Here is a 20,091-nt window from a genome sequence, read left to right as displayed (position 1 = left end):
AACTTTGTGAGAGTAGTTTCACAGAAATAACGGGGGATGGAAACAATTCTGAAGCAGGCTAAAGATTAAGTGGAAAGTAGCAGATGAAGATGAGTGTTGAAAACTCTTTTTATGAGTCTTCATGTGAGGGGGAAGAAGCCAATAAAGAAAGAGAAGTTGTGAATACAGAACAGAGAAGGGATAAGAAAACTGTCACTCAAGAGGCAGGAAGGGGCAGGATCTAGAGCACAGGTAGAAGCCCAGGTCTCACATAAGAAAGACAGTTCTCACAGTAAGAGAAGAAAGGGAAGAAATAATGTGTGTGGACCCAGGTAGTTTGGCTGTCTAAGAAGGGTAAGGGAGCTCTTATATGCTGGTTTCTAGGGGCTCTACAAAATTTAAAGACAAAATGTTCTGCCTTTAAGTGAGAACGAAGTGTAAGCTGTTGAATGTCCGCAGAGAACAACAAATATTAGCAAGAAATGCGATAGAAGAATAGACCCAAAACACACAGAATTCTAGAAGTAGCAGCAACCTATGAAACTGTAGGTTTTATTCTCCTTCAGTAGGTCTTGGCAACCTGGAAGCAGACACAAAAACAAGAGTACCAGCTGGCTTTACTCAGTATTACATTTCCTGTCTGGATAATGGTAAGGAAGCTAAAGACAAGACTCAGCAAACATTTTCTGTAAAAACTCAGATAGTCGTTATTTTTAGACTTTGTGGATGGCACGATCTCTGCTACCACTCCCCAACTTTGGTGCAAAAGCAGCCATACACAATGCGTAAGTGAATGGGCATAATGTGTTACTAATAAAAACAGGTGGTGCCCTATATTTGACTTGCCATGGCTGCACAGTTGACAAACCCCTAGTGTAGGAGAAAGAAATAAAGATACAAAAAGGGACTCGTATCAGAGGGATCAATAGGCTAGAACTTAGAAGAGCTGAAGAACTAAAGAGAACTGAAATTCTACAGCAGGAATAAACTAGAACATATATTAGAATAGCATTGTCTAGAAAACAAACCTTTGAGCCTATTTCACAAACATCAATAGGGTCATTATCTCCACAACAGTCTGTACTATTATCCTTTCGACAGGGATCTTCCCAAGTCTAAAAAAAAAAAGGGAGAAGTGAGGCAAAAATATAGGTTAATACTCATTAAAATGTATCTCAATTTTTCCACATGATCAAAGTTTTGCAGTCGTAATCCAAAGGAAACATTTTCAGAAACTACACAAGCTCCATGCCAACATGCCAGTAAAACCTTAAACATCATAATAATTAAGACATTTACAGTATTTCCTCCCTCCTGCCTCTCATTTTTCTGTGTAATCACATCTGAAAATACAAACATACTCTTCTTCCAAGTTGAGTCAGCATGTAAATTCATGCTCACTTTTCAAGTTTCAGTTCAGAGATTTCCACCGTCTATGCCATTTCCACTGGCTGCCTAAACTGTTGCTTCCATCATTCACTGCTTCCTTTGAGATGGTAACAGCACTGAGTCTAGCTTTCCGTGTTTGAAAATACACTTCCTATTCTTTAAATGACTTCTACTAGGAAAAAAAAAAACCAAAAACCAGCTTTGCCTTCATAAACTAAAGAACAAGATAGTATCTACACCAAATAAAAGAAAAATCTATTTTTGTCTCATTTCATTTCAGTTAAAAAAAATCCTCTATTTTGCCATCAAATCTCAAGACCTTGACAAAAACACAAAAAACTGTCAACTCTATAGTTTACTTAGAAGATATACCTTGTTGGTTACAAAATATACACATGGGCATTTTTATAAATGCACACCACTAACAGAAATTTGTTATCAAATTTAAGTATCTCCTAGGCACAATCCTTCCCAAAGAGCCTCACAATTACCTAATTCTAAATGGAAATGTGGAAGCTCCCCAAAATTATTTTCCTCAGATTTACATTACAAGATACGCAGAGACTGTGTTACCTCAGGACTGTTATCTAGAGATAATTTCAGATTATCCAAGCTTGGTTCTTCTAATTTTATAAAGATAATTTTAAAAATATACCCTTATTTATAGCTAAACCCTAGATAAACTCCAATATTTTCCTTCTGGTGCTAATTATATTTAGGAATAAATTGAACCCACCCTTACCAAAAAAAAAAAAAAAAATCAGTAAACCAAGATGTCACTACCCCAAATACTAATATTACTAGCAAAATATAAGAAGAACTGACATAAACACACTGGTTCTAGGTGAGAGGCACTTTCTGCATGATACACACAACCCCCCCCCCCCCCCCACACACACATGTTAACTTCATTTTACAGATAAGTAAACTGAAGCATAAAGAATTTAAGTTTGCCCAAGCTCACATTTTCTAAATGGTGGCAATGGGATGAGACTCAAGGTATTAATTATTAGGCTATGATGCCCAAGTTTCAATGGCAACTGATCGGCAATTACTTTCAGATAAAACCTTATTCTATTTCATGGTTCTCTTCTTTTAAATACCTGTTCTTACTCTCAGAATCTCCCAAGCAGGCATCCATTCACACAGTCAATATTTACTGAGTACCTACTCTGGGCCAGGAGTTAGGAACAGAGATGAATAGGACACAGTCAATATCCTGAAGAATGTCACGTTAATAAATGGTACAGCATTTGTCATAAATGCTATAAAATTAATCTTAATGTGCCGGAGAAACCAAGATGGGACTGAACTATAACTGAAATCAGAAAAGCCAGAAGCAGAAGCAGAAAAATATCTGAAAGGTTCTTCCTTCCTAATGCAGGAATCCTCTCTTGAACCTCCTTTAACTTCACTCCCACTCTCAGGCAACAAATGTGATAAGCTAAAGTCACTCTGACCTAGATTCTAGTCCTACTTCAGTCACATACTACCTTGGCCAGAACATCCAGACCTGTTTCCTCACCTATTAAAAAAATGGCTAGAGACAACTGCTAGATACATCTCAGTCCTGAGTTCTATGATTGTTAGTTTAGTGGTCATTCATAATCTACATGAATACTACCAGTGAATAGGAAGTTCACAAATTCATGAGATAACTTAGCTCATTTTGATCAGCTTTAATTTTAAGAAATTCTCTCCATGAACTGAGACAAAAATAGTCTTCACATAAGTTTGTACTCTATATGGTTTTAGTAAGTCTTTCCATTTGTTAATTGGTTGGTCTATATTCCTCTCAGAACTCAACTTTCCATATTATCTATCAATTTATTCCTCCTGTTGAGGAAATAAGTACATAAGTGCAAGCTCTACAATCTTGTCACTTCTAAGGCAAGTTCTTCATGATTTCGTTTACAGCAAAACACCAGACTGGTTCATTCTATTTCCAGTCCTGTCTTTAATGCTTTATATGCACAGGCCTCAGTTTTTATTACAAAAAGAGATTCACACTAAATGGTTTCTAACTTAACTTTAATATATAGTATAATTTTAAGTAATCACCAGGAGAAGAAATCTTGACAAATTTAAAACTTTGATGACGCCCTCTTGTGGAGTCCTAACTGTATAACTAGGCAGAGAAACAACTAAAAAAACCCTCAATATCCACAAGAGGAAATTCCAAATCTTAGTATTTGCTTCCCAAAAGTTAAGATTAGCATTCAGAACGTAGAAATAACTTCCACAACTAAATAAGAAAAAGGGTAACTCAATACAAAATGGGTTAAAGACAAGAATAGGTAATTTAAAGAGAAAACATGAATGACTTATAAATATATGAAAAGATACCTAGTCTGATCAGAAAAATAAAAATTAAAACCATTAACAAGACACTGTGTCAAAAACCTAAAAATCAAATAATGCAAAATATAGTTGACCCTTGAACAACATAGGGGTTAGGGATGCTAAACCCCTGCACAGCTGGAAATCTGACTGTAACCTTTGTCTTCCCCAAAACTTAACTACTAACAATCTACTACTGATCAGAAACCTTACCAATTACATAAACAATTAATACATTTTATATTTTATATGAATTATATACCATATTCTTAAAGTAAGCTAGAGAAAAGAAAGTGTTATCAAGAAAATCATAATAAAGAGAAAATACATTTATAACACTGTACTATAAAAACTCTGTACATAAGTGGATTCAAACCCATGCAGTTCAAACTCATGTCGTTTAAGGGTCAACTGTACTGGTAAGAATGTAAGGCACCTGGAACCCCATATACTGCTAACAGGTGTGTACACTGTAACAATGTCTTTTGTAAACAGTTGACAATACCTAGTAAAATAAGTGTGCAACGCATAGTAGGCAATCTGACTTATAGGTATATACCTACCAGTACATACGTATGTATACCACCTATATAGAAAAATGTTAGCATGGACCCAAGAAAAACATTAAAAAAATGAGAAACTATCAGCAGAAATATAAATAATGTTAATCTCATAAAAAAGATGACTATAAAGCTATGAAAATAAATAAATCAAAATACAAAGATTATTGATCTAGCCTAAAATAAACCTTTCTCAACCTTGTGCAGGTGTTTGGTATCATTACTTACAATCTATAAATATTAATCAATACATCTGTAGTCACCATGCTCTGGGCCTTAGGTCGAAACATAACTGACTTGTACAGAGCTGTACATACAGGTGCTTCTTGAGAGCTACTTCCTGGTTAATCAGGATTCCTATAACCAGATCAAAGGAAGTAGGATCTACCTAGCCACTATCTATTTTAATAGATTCGATCTGAAGCAAAAGCCTCTATGAGATGTTTTACTATTAGCAGCTACTATCAGCAGCAACAGTGTCGACATTGAAATAATATTCTTGAAAACTAACTATGGAACTAAAACATTTGCTTTGATTATCCCATTCAATACTGACAATAACCTTCTGGGGTGGGTGGTATGATGACAGAGATGTACAAATAGGCCTAAAGAGATTGAGTCACTGGTTCCAGGTTATAAAACTAATAGGTGGTACTAATCGATACTTGGGGTCAATAAACCACATTCATAATGAAATATGAATAATAAACATAACAGCATTACATTAATACTGAAGAAATCTTGGGGATGAGGGAAGGGGTGGGCAAAACGGGTGAAGGGGAATGGGAGGTACAGGCTTCCAGTTATGCAATGAGTAAGTCACAGAGATGAAAGGTAGAGCACAGGGATAGATCAGTGGTATTGTAACTGCATTATATGGTGACAGACGGTAGCTGCACTTGTGGTGAGCACAGCATAACCTACAGAGTTGTCCAATCACTATGCTGTACAGCGGAAAGTAACATAACAGTGTGTATCAACTATACTTCAACTAAAAAATATTGTTGTTTATTTAAAAAAATTACAGAAAGCTAAAATTTCATGATTCTAGTCCTTTAACATTACCCAGTCCACTAACATTAACAGGTCTTCTAAATATTCACTCAGAAGATATAAAATTGGAATAATCCATTATACATGGAAATATAACTGGGAGAAAACAAAGCAAGCTTCTGCTCAGGCCAAACTCAACCTTTGGGGACGGCACTACTGCCAGCGAGGGAGAAGTTATCAAGGTTCAACAGATCTGAACTAACCACAGCACACTGATGAATCACCAGTAAGTAAGAGAGACTCCTACTTAAACAATACTCTACAGCTTAATGTTCTTCCAAGCACGGTTGGCTTGGTAACTGCTCTTAACACACATCCTGCTGTTACAAGACAAAGCATAAGAAAACGGCAAAATCCAATACCATACAAGCTTATGAAACAAATGCAACACACACAATGAATTCATTACCCTTTCTCAAATATTTATTAATCACCTACTCTGTGCCAGGCACTAAGCTAAGCAGTTAGTTGGAAAATGTCAATGTACAACACAGAAAGAATCCCTATCCTCCTGGAGTCTGCATTCTAGCTGGAAGAAATTAACAACAAATATAATAAATAACTAAATCATGGAACGTGTTAGAAGTTGGTAGGTTCTATAGAAAAGGGAAAAAATAAAGTATGAAGCAGAACAAAAATTCAGGAGGCAGGGTTAAAATTCTAAAGGATCATCAGGGCAGACATCATGAAGAAGGTCATTTATGAGCAAACGTTTAAGGAGGTAAGCCATGTGGGGTGCCTGGGTGGCTCAGTCGGTTGAGCGTCTGACTTCAGCTCAGGTCATGATCTCATGGTTCATGGGTTCGAGCCCCACGTCGGGCTCTGTGCCGACAGTTTGGAGCCTGGAGCCTGCTTCAGATTCTGTGTCTTCCTCTCTCTCTGCCTCTCCCCTGCTCACACTCTGTCAATCTCTCGCTCAAAAAAATAAACATAAAAAAAAAAAAAAAAAAAGCCATGTGTGTACCTGAGAAAGAGTGTTCCAAGCCAGAGGACACAATAAATGTGAAGGCCTGAGGCACAAGTGTGCCTGGGGAACAAGAGGAATTGTGCAAAGGCCAGTGTAAGAGTGAGGGAGCTGGAGGAGAAGGATGGGAAGCTGGAGATGAAATAAAAAATGTAAACGGGATCAGGGGCTGGCTATCATTTTAAAAGATTAATTCTGTCTTGGCACTGACAATGAAGCAAAAAGATATTAGATACAATTATCCCGTCCCATCAACACTTGGTCTAATTTCAATTTTGTATAAACATTAATCAATTTAGGGGTGCCTCCATGGCTCAGTCAATTAAGTGTCTCACTCTTCATTTCAGCTCAGGACGAGATCCCATAGTTAGTGAGTTCGAGCCCTCCATTGGGCTCTGTGCTGACAATGTGGAGCCTGCTTGGGATTCTCTCTCTCTCTCCCCCTCTGTCTGCCCCTCTCCTGCTCACACTCTCTCTGAAAAATAAACTTAAAAAAAAAAAAACATTAATCAACTTAGTTATTTTTGTTTGGTAAGTAACTTCAATGCAATAGACAGTATATTCTTTTGCTAAAGACTAACACACTCTTTTGGATTTGGGTTTAAAAAGATAGTAAAAATTTCCAGTTAAAAACGGCAGAGAGTGTAATACAGGTCTATTCTTCCTTACTTCCATTCTAGCCACACTGGCCTTTTTTCCTGTTATTCAACACAGTAGGCCTACTCCTACCTTGGGACCTTTACAACTTGCTGCTTCTTGCTGGATTCCCCTAGGGGTCCATACTACTTGTCCCCTTACTTCCTTGAGGTCTTCACTCAACACCTACTCACTGAGGCCTTCCCCCTATCTAACACTGCAACAATCCCAATATATTATAGCCCCATTCCCTGCTTTATCGTTCTCCAACACACTTATCACCATCTGACACACTGTACATTTTATTACTTTTTTTTGCCTTGTCACTCTGTCCAGAATAAAAGACCCAGAAGGATCTTTGTCATTCTGATTACTACTTTAACTCCAGTACTGACAACACTGCCTCGCAACATCAGGCGCTCAAAAAACATGTACCGAATGAATGAACAGCTCTGTGAAGGCTTGGTGTAGAAACAAGAGAAATTGGAAACACTGAAGGAGTCGCTGTGGTAAAATGGAAGCAAGAAAAGACAACTGTTGCAAAACGAGGCTGGAGCACAAAGCAGAGGCCAGATTGATTAGGCAGGGTGGAAGAGCCATGTTAAGAATATCATGTTTTATCCTTTTGGCAATATGAAACCACCAAAAAGGTTCTTAGAGGAGGAAAACATTAGCAGATTTAAGTTTTAAAATGTTATCTTGGATGCTGGATGGAGTATTAAGTTTCAGTAGGCAATAGTTCAGGATGCATTAAGAGACTGCCACAGTCTAATTCTGTTATAATTAAAGTAGAGCTACTGTACCTAACAGACTAACATAATCGAAGGTAGAAGCATCTTGAAAATTCAAACATATCTGGAGGAGTAAAAAAATTTGTCAGGACTTTAGATAAACTACAAAAGCTCATAATTAGTAGATGATTAGTAGCAGTTATTATGCTCTATGGGGAACCAGTGGTTCAGTTGCTGATTACCCCCATGAGATTGAATTCCTTCAGAAGAAAGATCATATAATAAAAGTACCAGTAGATGTAATAATGTGATCCCTATCCATCTGGCACTCTTCTAAGATGAACGTGCGATAACTCACTTAACCTCAACATGACCATACGCAATAGGTATTTTATCATCTCTATTTAACAGGTAAAGAAAGTGAGGCACAGAACGACACAGTAAGTTACCCAAAATCATATTACTATTACATGGCAATATGGCTCCAAAACCCACATCCTCAGTCACGTATTTTGCTGCCTTCATTAATATATATTTGCTGCCTTATATTAATATATCATTTTTCTTTGTATACCCAACACCCATACACTGCTTAGCACATAAATACTTAATAAATGTTTAATGAAACATTAACATGTTTCTTTGTTAATGCCTACTTTGTCTCTGTTTTTGTCTTTCTCTAATTCAAATGCTTCTCTGGCCTTCCCCTCATCCATATATCCTCTCCCACAGACAGTATCCCCTAAGCTTAACAAATTTTTTTTTTTTTACCCTTTTACTGCTAGGTCAAACCGAATGTCTACTTAGGCACCTGGGGAGTCAGAACACCTGCCTTCATGGTTTCAACAGGCCAGACGTTCTTTTTCTTAGTACATCGTTTTAGAAAGGCTTGTTTTAACCAAGAACGTATCCATGTGGGTGGTCTAAATGCATCAAAGGCAGGCTGACTCTTTAGAAAACAATTTTCTTTTTTCTTCCCCTGTAAATATTTATTCTACAAGGGCAGCTGGTTTTTTGAGTTGGGTAAAGCAAGTCTCCCTTTTTTCAGACTCCCTTTTTTCCCTATTTCTCCAAAATAATTTGTAATTTCATGTAAAGTATTAAAATTAATAGATAAAATAAAAATAGAAAGCTTAAATATCCAGATAGATGGTCTAATATAGATGGCTCTTATAATCATACAGACAAATACTTCCCTATATCCACTAAGCCTAGACAAAATTTTCATTCTATATACTCCGAGTTTCACTCACTAAATAATTTGGAAGGAGATATCATTTTCCAGGAGTGAGGAAACACGAAAAGAAAACAAAATGGGAAAAGAAAGGATGCTATCACATATGAAGGTATATAAAAGCATAACTTGTCACATTCAAAGAAATGACTGAAGATAAAGCATATAAAACATTTTTCACTGACTCTTAATAGCCAAGCCCAGCAAAGGAAATATGTTCAAAATGCCAAATATGAGTGTTCTATATCCCTAACTCCAAGAACTTGAGTATAGACATATATATAGTTTGAAAAAAATTTATAGATACAATGAAACTCCCCATTAAAAAATTTTAAATTTACAAATCTGTCAAACTGACACGTCCTCAGAACCAATTTAACTTCAAGTAGTCCACAGGATTTACAAGAAAATTTTTTCAGAAGACAGAGAAGTTTTATTACAAGAATGTTACCTGAGGGAGGGCACCATAATTCCATATATAACCCTTGTGAGGGAAGACATTCGCCACATAGCGTAGCTTGCCATCCTTTGTATCTTGTTTAATGGGATTCAATGGCTCCTTCGTGGCAATCTACACACATCATGGAAAAAAGGGGGAAGGAGAATGAGAAATGATTAATCCTATATTCAAATTGTATGTTTTAAATCTGGTATTATCAGGTTAAATATTTATATTCTAACTTACTGGTCAAAGACACTGTAAAATAAGCTAAGCCAGCTCTTATTTCTAATTTACAGTGTTGTGTAAGAAAAAACATCTGGAAAGGAAACATCCCATTATAGACTTAGGTATTCTATTATTTATGCATTCATTTCTAATACAAATAACAGAATGACTGAAATGGCAAGAGGATAAAGATTAACCTACTTGCTGTTTTGTTTTTGTTTTTTTAATTACTAAAAATTAGTGAAAATACTAATTTTGGGCATCTTATCATCAATCTTATGATAAAAAGGTTAACCTAAAGTAATTTTCACCAAGTAATTTCATTTGTTTTCTTTCTATCAAGCATACTCAAACTGCCTTGTAAAAAAAAAAAAATCTATCCTATAAAGAATAACTGAAGCCATTTTTTGGTGAATAAACACTGCTTAAATTAGGTAGATTCTCAGATTCTTGATCCTATACCTGAAGTAGAAAATAGCCAGAATTCTGAAACATTCTGAAGGAAGACCAAAAAAGAACCTATTATTTTTACTTTTCCCTATCAAAATATTAACCAAAGCAATGCTAGTAATTAGTGACAATTCTCTAAATATAAATTCTGAAAAATACATACCTACATAATAATCTTTAATTAAAATACTTTAAATAGTATTTGCCATTGCATCCAAAGCTATAGGAAAAGACTTAAATAATGAAAGAAACTAAGGGCCACAAATTAAATTTCACTCAGAACTTTAAGGGATCTTACCTAACTGAAGATGGAACAATAAAATTCTGAAAAGCAAAAGGGAAGTTCTTGATAGGTTCATGCCTCATGAAAAGATAGAAAAGAAAAAAAAAAAAAAAAGGTAACCAGGGGAATAGCAGACACTCTTAGTGCTCATTGATCAAGAGTTGGCCAATAAAATGTTTTCGTTCCTGGTAGAGTAAAATCTAAAGGACAATTAAGTCCTTACAAACTAAACTTGCCATGATTCCCAAATAAGTATACTTCAACTGTATCTATGAACAAAAATATATCTCAGAATCTGTTTAAATAAACCTTGAAAAGATTTGTTATTTTCAAAGACAGAAGAGTCAAAGAAAATTAAATAAATATGTGTATAACAAACTAGAATGGCAAAAATAGAAAACACGTGCTTCAAAGTAAAAATTCAGCTCTATTTTGCTTTTAGAAATGAGATTCAAAGTTCACAAAAGTGTTTTCAATTGTTTGTATCATAAAGTAGTTTGTCAACCATGCGAAATTCAAAAATATTATGCCAAACGACTTGAAACAAAGTTTTTATATCATTATTACTTATAATTTCCATTTGATATTAATAGAAAATATTCATACCTCCATTTTAGCATTTGTCCACCGAGGTACTTCTACAACCATATTAAACAAAGTCTGCAGTTAAAAAAAAACAACAACAAAAAACAAAGAGAGATTGTTTTTTAAATTTTACCTATCCTTTATCACTCACCTCTTGTGTGATGATGCTTTAGTTTCTTTCCCTACAAAAATGTGTGCAGACTGTATCATACATCTGCATATGCCGTAAATTTCTTCTGAAAAATTAGAGAAGCTGTCTAAAACACAGCAGAATTTAAGCCATCATGTCACTTGAACACTGCTGCAGTGTCAGAAGTTGCTATATTTCTGGAAATACCTTCACAGTATAGTGACACAACTAGAATGGGGTCAGGAAACCAGTTTCAAGTTTTATTTTCCCACTAAAACAGGAGTGATAGACAGGGTCCATCATGTGAGTTGAATGTCTCACTTTTCCAATCTGCAAAGTAAGTGTAAATACTCTGTCCTACTCACCACCTACGTAAGGTTGTTATAAAGTTCAATTATGTAATTTAAATGAAAATACAAAAAAATTATAAAATATTTTGAAAATCACAAAGCACTATTTAAATTCAAATTACAATGATCATAATGTGAAATTAAGGATATCTGCGTAGGTAGGTATCAAGTTTACAAGGAGAAACGCCTTTCTACACTTAGTTTGCTTATCTAGTGATCTCTGGTTCCCTAAAGTTACAAAAGGACTACTACTTCTTTTTATCATGTTTGAATTTTGCACTGTTTAAAGCAAAGCAGATTATAGGTCAATGGTTAGCAAAAATAATTTCCCACAATACTTAGGAATACAAGGCTATAATTTCCTGCAGTTTGGGCCTTATAAAGAGAAAGTCTCAAGGGTAAGGTTGCCTTGCATGCCATTTTGATATCAGTAACTAACAGCTTACCATAGCACAGTATTGGTTTAAAACAGTGTTACACCAACTGTGGCCAAGAACCAGAGCTAACTGCAAGCTGACTGTTATAGGTTCATTTAGAAACATTTACAGCAATTTGATGCAGTAATTTTTAGGTCTGTTGAACCCTGAATTACACTTTTCTTTAATTACACTTTTCTAATAATAATTGTATTTTTTAAAAGTATCGGTTCACAACAGATTAGAAATAAACCAAAAAACTAACCCTTTAGTATAGATCATTTGAGAAAGCAGTGATTAAATATACTTCCTCTCAATTGTGCCACACATCAAAATCACCAGGAGAGATTTTATCAATTAAAAAAAAAAAGCTTCCTAGAGCCCCACCCCCCACATACCCACTTATTTGAATTCAATGGTTTTGAGGCAGGGCACTGCTTATTTTTCAAAGCTCTCCAAGCAATTTTAATATGTAGTCAGAGTGGAGAACTTCTGGTTTGCAGCATTGCTAAACAGTATCTGAGGGCTTTCCAAGTGAAACACAAATGCTATTATTAATTCAAAGGATGCCATTTACACACCTAAGTATAAATTTAAATTGAGCCGCAAAAAACAATGATGGTTGTTCAATTTTTCTAGGTAAGACTAAAGTTTACCAATGACAGAGCTGCATATCCATAATGAGATGAAGAACAAAGCCAAGAATGAATTCTCAACAATTGCTCCTTAGAAGTATGTCTCATACCTATCTTAGCAACCTCATACACAGTCTTGCTGTTCTGTTTCATTTTCTATGCTCTTTCATGAGGTATCCCAGCACCTGTTTAAATATGTCTCAAGTAGCTGTTAAAAAGAAAAACCTAAGTAAATGGCAGATGTTCACATAATTTATTCATCCTTGAAAGCCTGGCTATAAGAGGACAAAGGCATACAGATGAATACTCAGAGGTGATAGAGAAGACCAGGCTAGTGGCAATTGTTTTACACAATGACACTTACCAAAACCACTCAGAGACTTGAATTAGGCCAAAAGAACAAAAGATAAGGTTTGAATCTTAAGCCTGCAAACCATCTCCCCTCATCATTTGTTCTGATCTCTAAAGAACAAATTTCCAGTCTGTTTTTCTTCTTTCCAGATAAAATGCATATAATCTATAATTTTTCAAAGCCAGTGTTAGTTGGGTTATCCTAAGACTACTGTTAATTATAAACCAGTAACAGTCTACTGACATCTAGTACAAAATCACAAAGACACAAGGGGACACATTTCCACCGAGAAAGTTGGGTATGAGCTAGGACCATTTACCTCCTTCAGTTATCTCCTCCATTTTTCCCTGCTATTTTTGTTGCAAAAACCAAAAAGATAACTAATAAGATATGAAAAAAGTCAGTAAATTTTATATGCCTTTGGGAAAAATGGGAGGAAATCACCCTTCTTTTCTCTTTCCAACTCTTAAAAGATCAAATAAATTTTCGTTTTGATACTAAAAGCAAAGGCAACAAAAGCAAAAATAAACAAGTGATACCATCAGACTAATAAACTTCTTCATAGCAAAGAAAGCCATTAACAACATAAAAAGACAATCTAGAAATGGGAAAATACGTATTTGTAAACCATGTATCTGATAAGGATTAATATCTGAAACATAACTCCTGCAACACAACAGGAAAAGACCAATCTGATTAAAAGATGCGCAGAGGAATTGGACAGTTTTCCAAGAGACACACAGTCAACAGGGACATGAAAAGGTGCTCAACATCACAATTATCAGAGAATGAGATATCACCTCACACCTGCTGGAATGGCTGTCACCAAAAAGGTAAGAAATAACAAGTGTTGGTGAGAATGTGGAAAAAGGGGAACACTCTGCACTGTTGGTGGGATGTAAATTGCTGCAGCCACTACAGAAAACAGTATGGCAGTTTTCCAAAAAATTAAAACAGAGCTATTGTATGATCCAGCAATCCCACTTCTGGGTATTTATCCGAGAAAAAAAAGAAAACAGGATATTAGAAAGATACCTGCACCCCCATATTCACTGCAGCATTACTTACAATAGCCAAGATAAGGAAACAACCTAAGTGTCCATCAATGAATGAACAGATAAAGAAGATGTGCTTAATATATACAGTGGAATATTATCCAGCCATGGGAAAGAAGGAAACCTGCCATTTGCGACAACAATGGGTAGACTGTTAGGGCATTATGCTCATTGACATAAGCCAGACAGAGAAAGACAAATACTGCATTTTACCACTTATATGGAATTCTTATATATGGAACCTTATATATGGAATTCTTTAAAAAAAAAAGGGGGGGGCAGCCTAATTCATAGAAACAGAGAGTAGAAAAGTGGCTGCCAAGGGCTTGGGGTTGGGAAAAATCGTTCAGAATTATAAATAAATAAACACACAAACCACAAACAGACTCAAATCAGGCAGTCTCTGACAAATGAACCATGTTCTAAGAATTAAATTTTAAGTTGGCTATATGCTCTCAGAATACATTTTCCCCAATGAGAAAACTATTTCCAGGTTGATACATAAAGTCTCTAGGAAACTATAAAGCCTCGAACCCCTCAATGTCTATTCACCCAACATCTAGGGCAGTGGTTCTCAAACTTCAGTACGTGTAAAATGCCCTGAAACACTGGTTAAATATGTGGACTAACTAGTCTCCATCAAGCAGAGATTCTGGTGTAGTAGATATGTAATTAAGGCCTGGATCTGAAGTTTTAACAAGTGTTCTACATTATTCCAATGTATGTGGTTTAAGGACCATTTTAACAAACACCAGTTTAAGAGAATACAAGATGGACGGCAGGCAATGGTGGTGGGGACTGAACAACACCCAGAGCTATTTGTGGAAGTAGATTCAAAGGCTGGGGTCATGAGTTTCAGTTGAAATAGAGAAAAAAAAGATGGAAATAAAGTTGAAGGGAAAAGAAGGCTGAGGAAGGTGATAGGAAAGGCTGTCTGGCATCAGTAAGATAAAAAGGCATCAACAACATGAGATGAGATGACAGACATCAGTCAGACGTTCTGGGCCTAAGTCAACAACTATTGAAGGTTTGACAGTCACATATTTAAAAGATATATTTAGAACATGTTTATTCTAGCATATAGGTGGTCTTTTTTCCTCCTCTATCCCCAAAAAGATTTGTCCCTGCATTCTAAAACAGCCTCTCAAACCACCTTTTTCCTTATAATAAAAAAAATGACAAAGTGACCAATTTTCATAAAGTACCTTTACTTTAGACTATCTACCATGATAAGTAACTTGCTACTAAAACCTGGGTTCTGTTCCTGACTCTCTCTGGTTTTTCACTTATAAGATGAAATGTTAAGGGGATTCCTAGAATAGTCAGATTCATAAATAGAAAATGGAATAGTAGTTACCAGGGGCTGGGTGAAGGAGGGAACGGAGAGTCACTGTTCAGTGGGCAGAGTTTCAGTTTGAGAAGAAATTCTGGAGATGAACAGTGGTGATGACTGCACATGCGGAAGTACCTAATTACACTGAACTGTACACTTTAAAAAGTGTGCAATAAAGAAAACGGTAAATTTGATTTTATAAACAAGAAAAAGAAATGAAATGGTAAGATCATCCCTAGCTGCCATACACACATATTGGAAGAATAAAAACATCAGAACGCACACAAAAATCTTCATAGAGGGGAAAAGTTTAGAAGCACTTTACAAATGCAAACAATCATCGAGGTCTTTAACGGACAACAGAAGTGATTCACAAAAATAAAAACCTTTAGATATACCTCATATTCATCATTTCGTGCTCTCTTTGTAGGAATGCCATTTTCCTATAAAAGAAAAGATGGTATTTGTGATTGTAATATCTCATCAAAGAATACAACTGCACTGCAAAGCAATCCAAGTAAGCCTACTACAGAAATATTCCACTACAGAAGCTGTCCAGACACCGGGTTCGAGAACTACCGAATGCCCAGTTTCTTTTCTCTCAGCATTTGCATCCCCAGTGCATGAGCATCAAGGTGTTTCATAAAATAAATTATTAGAAAAGCTAAATCTCTTTCAAGTATATTTTCCTAGTTTTTATAAAAATAAGCAAAGGCTCTGTTCGGTCTTAAAGGAAAGACTGTCAGTCTCCCGTGATTACACTTAAAACAGTCATTTCATTATTGAAATGAAACTCTAGGGAGCATGACTAACAAGCCATGAAAGTACTCAGCTACATCTCCTGCCTGTAAATTCCACAAAGGTGTGATTACTACGCCTCCATCAAGCACTTTTAAATTAAAAAAGACTATATGATGAGTTGGGAAGAAAAATTACTCCATTCACAAATGCTCACACTTACATGTAACCTTTACACACCAAAAAAACAAAAACAAACAAAAAACACCAAAGAAGGAAACAAAACAGAAAAATGACTATCCCAAGTAGGCCCTGAAACATTATTTCTGTTCCTAAAACAACCACCTCCCAAAGTACAAGGTGCAACAGTTCTAATCATTAGAGGGTGATCTAATCAATAACTATCTAATATTGATCTAATCAATAACTATCTAATCAATAGTTGAGGATGGGAGAAACTTATGTACACAACCACTGTGTGTACCAATCCCCACGTGCCCAGAATTCACAGGCGTATCCTGTTCTATGTTAGTCCTGCCCTATTCTCAACTTTCTCATATTCCCCAAAACCCATTCTCCTTAGGCAGAATATCATGCCGACTGGAATGTTTCTAGTCCACTCTTTGTTCCACCTCCACCCCTACCTACTGCCTGATTCCACAAAATATTATCATTTTGTTAGGTGAATAGATTTTGTCATGGTACACCCACACATGAAGCAGCACCCACCAATCACTCCTTTCATTATCCTGTTCTAGTTTTACAGCACTTAACATTCTCTGATTGACTTGTTTCCTGGTTGTCCACCTCCTTCCATCGAGTGGGAACTATATCTCCTATCTATCTTACTCACTGCTGCAACCCTAGTGCCTGGAATGCCGTCTAGCTCATAATAAGCCTGCAAGAACTATTTACTGAAAGAAGAAATTAGTAAGTGAATAAATAAATGCATGCACTTTTGGCCAAAAGCAAGCAGTGGTGTTGGGAGACAGGAGATATTTGGGTTGGACTGTTCACCGGCCAAAACAAAACACATGGACACACATAAAGTAAAATGGAGTTCTTTCTGCCCTCTCTTTGCCTTCTTTCTCTCTCCAGATTATATGACCTCCTGTCCTGCAGCTGAATACTACTTAGAAGTAATGAGCTGGAATGATTGCACAAGAGCAATTAAGAATACAACCTTTGGAGTTAGAGCACCTAAATTCATATCCCACTTCCCACAACAGATGATAGATTTGTGACCAGGGGCAAGGTACTGAACCTCATTAGCAAAATAAGGGTAATAACAGTAGCCCTAGCTGTACTCAGATAATGCAACTCAAGCTCTGAGCACAGTGCTTGGATAAGCACTATGAGCATTCAATAAATCTTCACTATTATCCTCCCTGCAGCCATCTTATTGACAGTCCAGTCCTCTGAAGGGCTGGAAGGCAGCACCAATCCCACATCAGTGTTCCATAACCTTCCTCCTGGAATGATCCTATTCTCACACTAATTCTAATTCATGAAGGAGGCTTACAATCCTGTTGTGATAACTCTGTTATCCTTCTTGACTTCCAACCCACATTCTTTCCTTTCAAAATGCTTCTAAAAAGTATTTTGTGGTGATACTAGAAGTACATGTTGTCACCCCCAAAACAAATTAAAAACTATACCTCTGTAGAGTCCACCCTCAGAGGAATATCATGAAAGGGGGAAATGTAGTCACCAGCTACATTCTCTGCAAAGGAAAAACAAAAAACAAAAATAAAAATACAGAATTAAAGCAATGGACTATCCTGTTCTTCAGAGCAATTATATCCTTATCCACTTTTAAACCTAAAAGGAGTTTTTAAAGTTTTTTCGAAATTAACTTTAACTCCCAATTTAAAGTTTAATTCAACTTTTAAAACTTGCCCCAATATGATGACCACAGAGAATACATACCAAGTAATCCACATTTGGTTTACTGAAATAATTTACAGTTGACCCTTGAACAACATGTTTGAACTGCTTAGGTACAGATTTTTTTTGATATAATACTGTAAATATATTTTCTCTCCTTTATGATTTTCTTAGTAACATTTTTTCTCTAGCTTACTTTATTGTAAGAATACAGTGTATGATACATGTAACATACAAAATGTGTGTTAATCTACTACTTGTGTTATGAGTAAGGCTACCAGTCAATATAAGCTATTAGAAGTTAAGTTTTTGAGGGGCGCCTGGGTGGTTCAGTCGGTTAAGCGTACGACTTCGGCTCAGGTCATGATCTCGCGGTCTGTGGGCCCGAGCCCCGCGTCAGGCTCTGGGCTGATGGCTCAGAGTCTGGAGCCTGCTTCCGATTCTGTGTCTCCCTCTCTCTCTGCCCCTCCCCCCTTCATGCTCTGTCTCTGTCTCAAAAATAAATCAACGTTAAAAAAAAAAAAAAGTCAAATTTTTGAAGAGTCAAAAGTTATACATGGATTTTCAACTGTGAAGTGGGCAGGTGCCCCTAACCCTGCATTGTTCAAGGATCAACTGTACTTCTCTCTCTAGCTTAACACATCCAAAGCAGAAAATGTCTAAAATTGACTAAAGCCCCAAATATGAAATATCTCACTTGTGAACAGATACTCATTAATAAGTGACTGGATAAAAACTGATGTCACTTTTCCAAAGAGTAATCTAACAGAATTCCCAATTTCTGTCTATTATCCTATGAACAGGATGTAAAGATCCTACCCAATTAAAAGAAAAGAACAAATCATTTGTTTCCACTCAGTGATAAGAATGTTTATATTAAGGTAAGCTTAAAACAAAAACAAACTTTAATAATAGAAACTGTCTTATCTTCATTGCATATAAAAATGCATATTTTAAAAGCTGGGCTTAATACAGCCATAAAAATTTTTCAGTTTATAATTACCTAAGTCAGGGTATGTTTTATTTCTGCCTTGCTACCTCTTTGGCATAATTTTCAAATTTAGACTTTAAAAAAAAAATTTAACAAAATAAAACATGAACTGGCTGACAGCCTAATAGCAATGAGTATACTCAGCTCCCAAATCTTGGGTTTCCAAGTACTATTCTCCAGTAAAAAGAACTAGGACTTCTTAAAGAAGAGGCGGATTCTAAGGCTGGGACAAAAACTATACAAGATGAACCCAATGGATCCTGTAGGACCAGAAATCAACCAAGTGCTCAAAGAAACAAAAGCTTGGCTGTATGTCGAAAGGAAATGGAGCCAATCTACAAGAGCTCCCAAAGGTCAAAGGTGGAACAAACTGAGGAACAAATAACAGAGTATTCGATCACAAACCAAATTATTAAGTAAATAATACAAGAGACCCACTAATGCAAATAAATGATTGTTTAAATAAATAAATGAGGGAGAACAGACAAACATTTCTTACAAAAAATTCCAAGAAATATATACATATAGACGTCGCCCCTCCAAGAAGGAAAGCTTACCCTGCTCTCCCAGAGTGCAGACTAAACTTAATGACTGACTCACTTCAACATAGAAAGGGAAAAACAATAACATTACAGTAGAGAACTCTGGCAAGAAGTACCCTTAACCGAGTGATCAAAGTTGACATCACCAGGGAAAAGTCATGTTAATAACATGTACCTCCGGATACGCTGTGATGAGAAGGGTATGTACTTCACTTGTATTTTTCCCCCCAAACCCATAACCCCACTCTCATCACAAGAACGACAGCAGATACATCCAAACTGAGGGACGTTTTACACAATATTAACCAATACTGTTTAAGAGTCTCAAACTCATAAAACAAATAAGGAAATACTGAGAAATTGTTAGATTGGGGAGAATATAAGGAAGTACAATAACTAAGTATAATGTGTACCCTGAACTGGATTCTGTAAGAAAAAAATGACATTAGTGGGAAAACTAGTCATATCCAAATAAAATCTGGAGTTCACAGTTGGTACCAATGTTGGTTTCTTAGTTTTAAAAAATGTACACTGTTAATGAAAGATATTAACATTTGGGGAAAGTTGGTAAGAGATATACTGGAATTCTGTACTATCTTTGCAACTCTGCCAAATCTGAAATTATTTCACAATAAAATTTAAATAAACAAAAACAAGCTGTGGCGTCAGCCCACTAAAGTGAGAAGCATAGAATTTAACAATGGCCCTCACTCCACCAAAACTGCATTTCTTCTTCTCATGCTTCACAGGCTTTCCTTAGCACTTATTACTAAAGTTCTTGCAGGAAGGAG

At 36.0% G+C, this 20,091-nt stretch overlaps 1 protein-coding gene across 2 annotated transcripts in view; it reads right to left on the bottom strand.

The window, feature by feature from the left end:
• The window catches only part of PPA2 (inorganic pyrophosphatase 2), an 87,755-nt gene that overhangs the window by 56,702 nt on the left and 10,962 nt on the right, over positions 1–20,091 (bottom strand). For both annotated transcript variants that reach the window (XM_042935777.1, XM_042935776.1), the window contains exons 2-6: positions 17,539–17,603; positions 15,541–15,585; positions 10,893–10,946; positions 9,338–9,457; positions 1,008–1,094 (exon numbers count right to left, since the gene is read on the bottom strand). In XM_042935777.1, coding sequence (XP_042791711.1) covers positions 1,008–1,094; positions 9,338–9,457; positions 10,893–10,946; positions 15,541–15,585; positions 17,539–17,603 — 371 coding nt within the window. The remainder of the gene's footprint in view (positions 1–1,007; positions 1,095–9,337; positions 9,458–10,892; positions 10,947–15,540; positions 15,586–17,538; positions 17,604–20,091) is intronic.

This window comes from Panthera leo, chromosome B1 (assembly GCF_018350215.1).
Source record: "Panthera leo isolate Ple1 chromosome B1, P.leo_Ple1_pat1.1, whole genome shotgun sequence".
Lineage (NCBI taxonomy): Eukaryota > Metazoa > Chordata > Mammalia > Carnivora > Felidae > Panthera > Panthera leo.
Note: the sequence above shows the minus strand (reverse complement) of the source record. Positions and strands in the feature narration are given on the sequence as shown.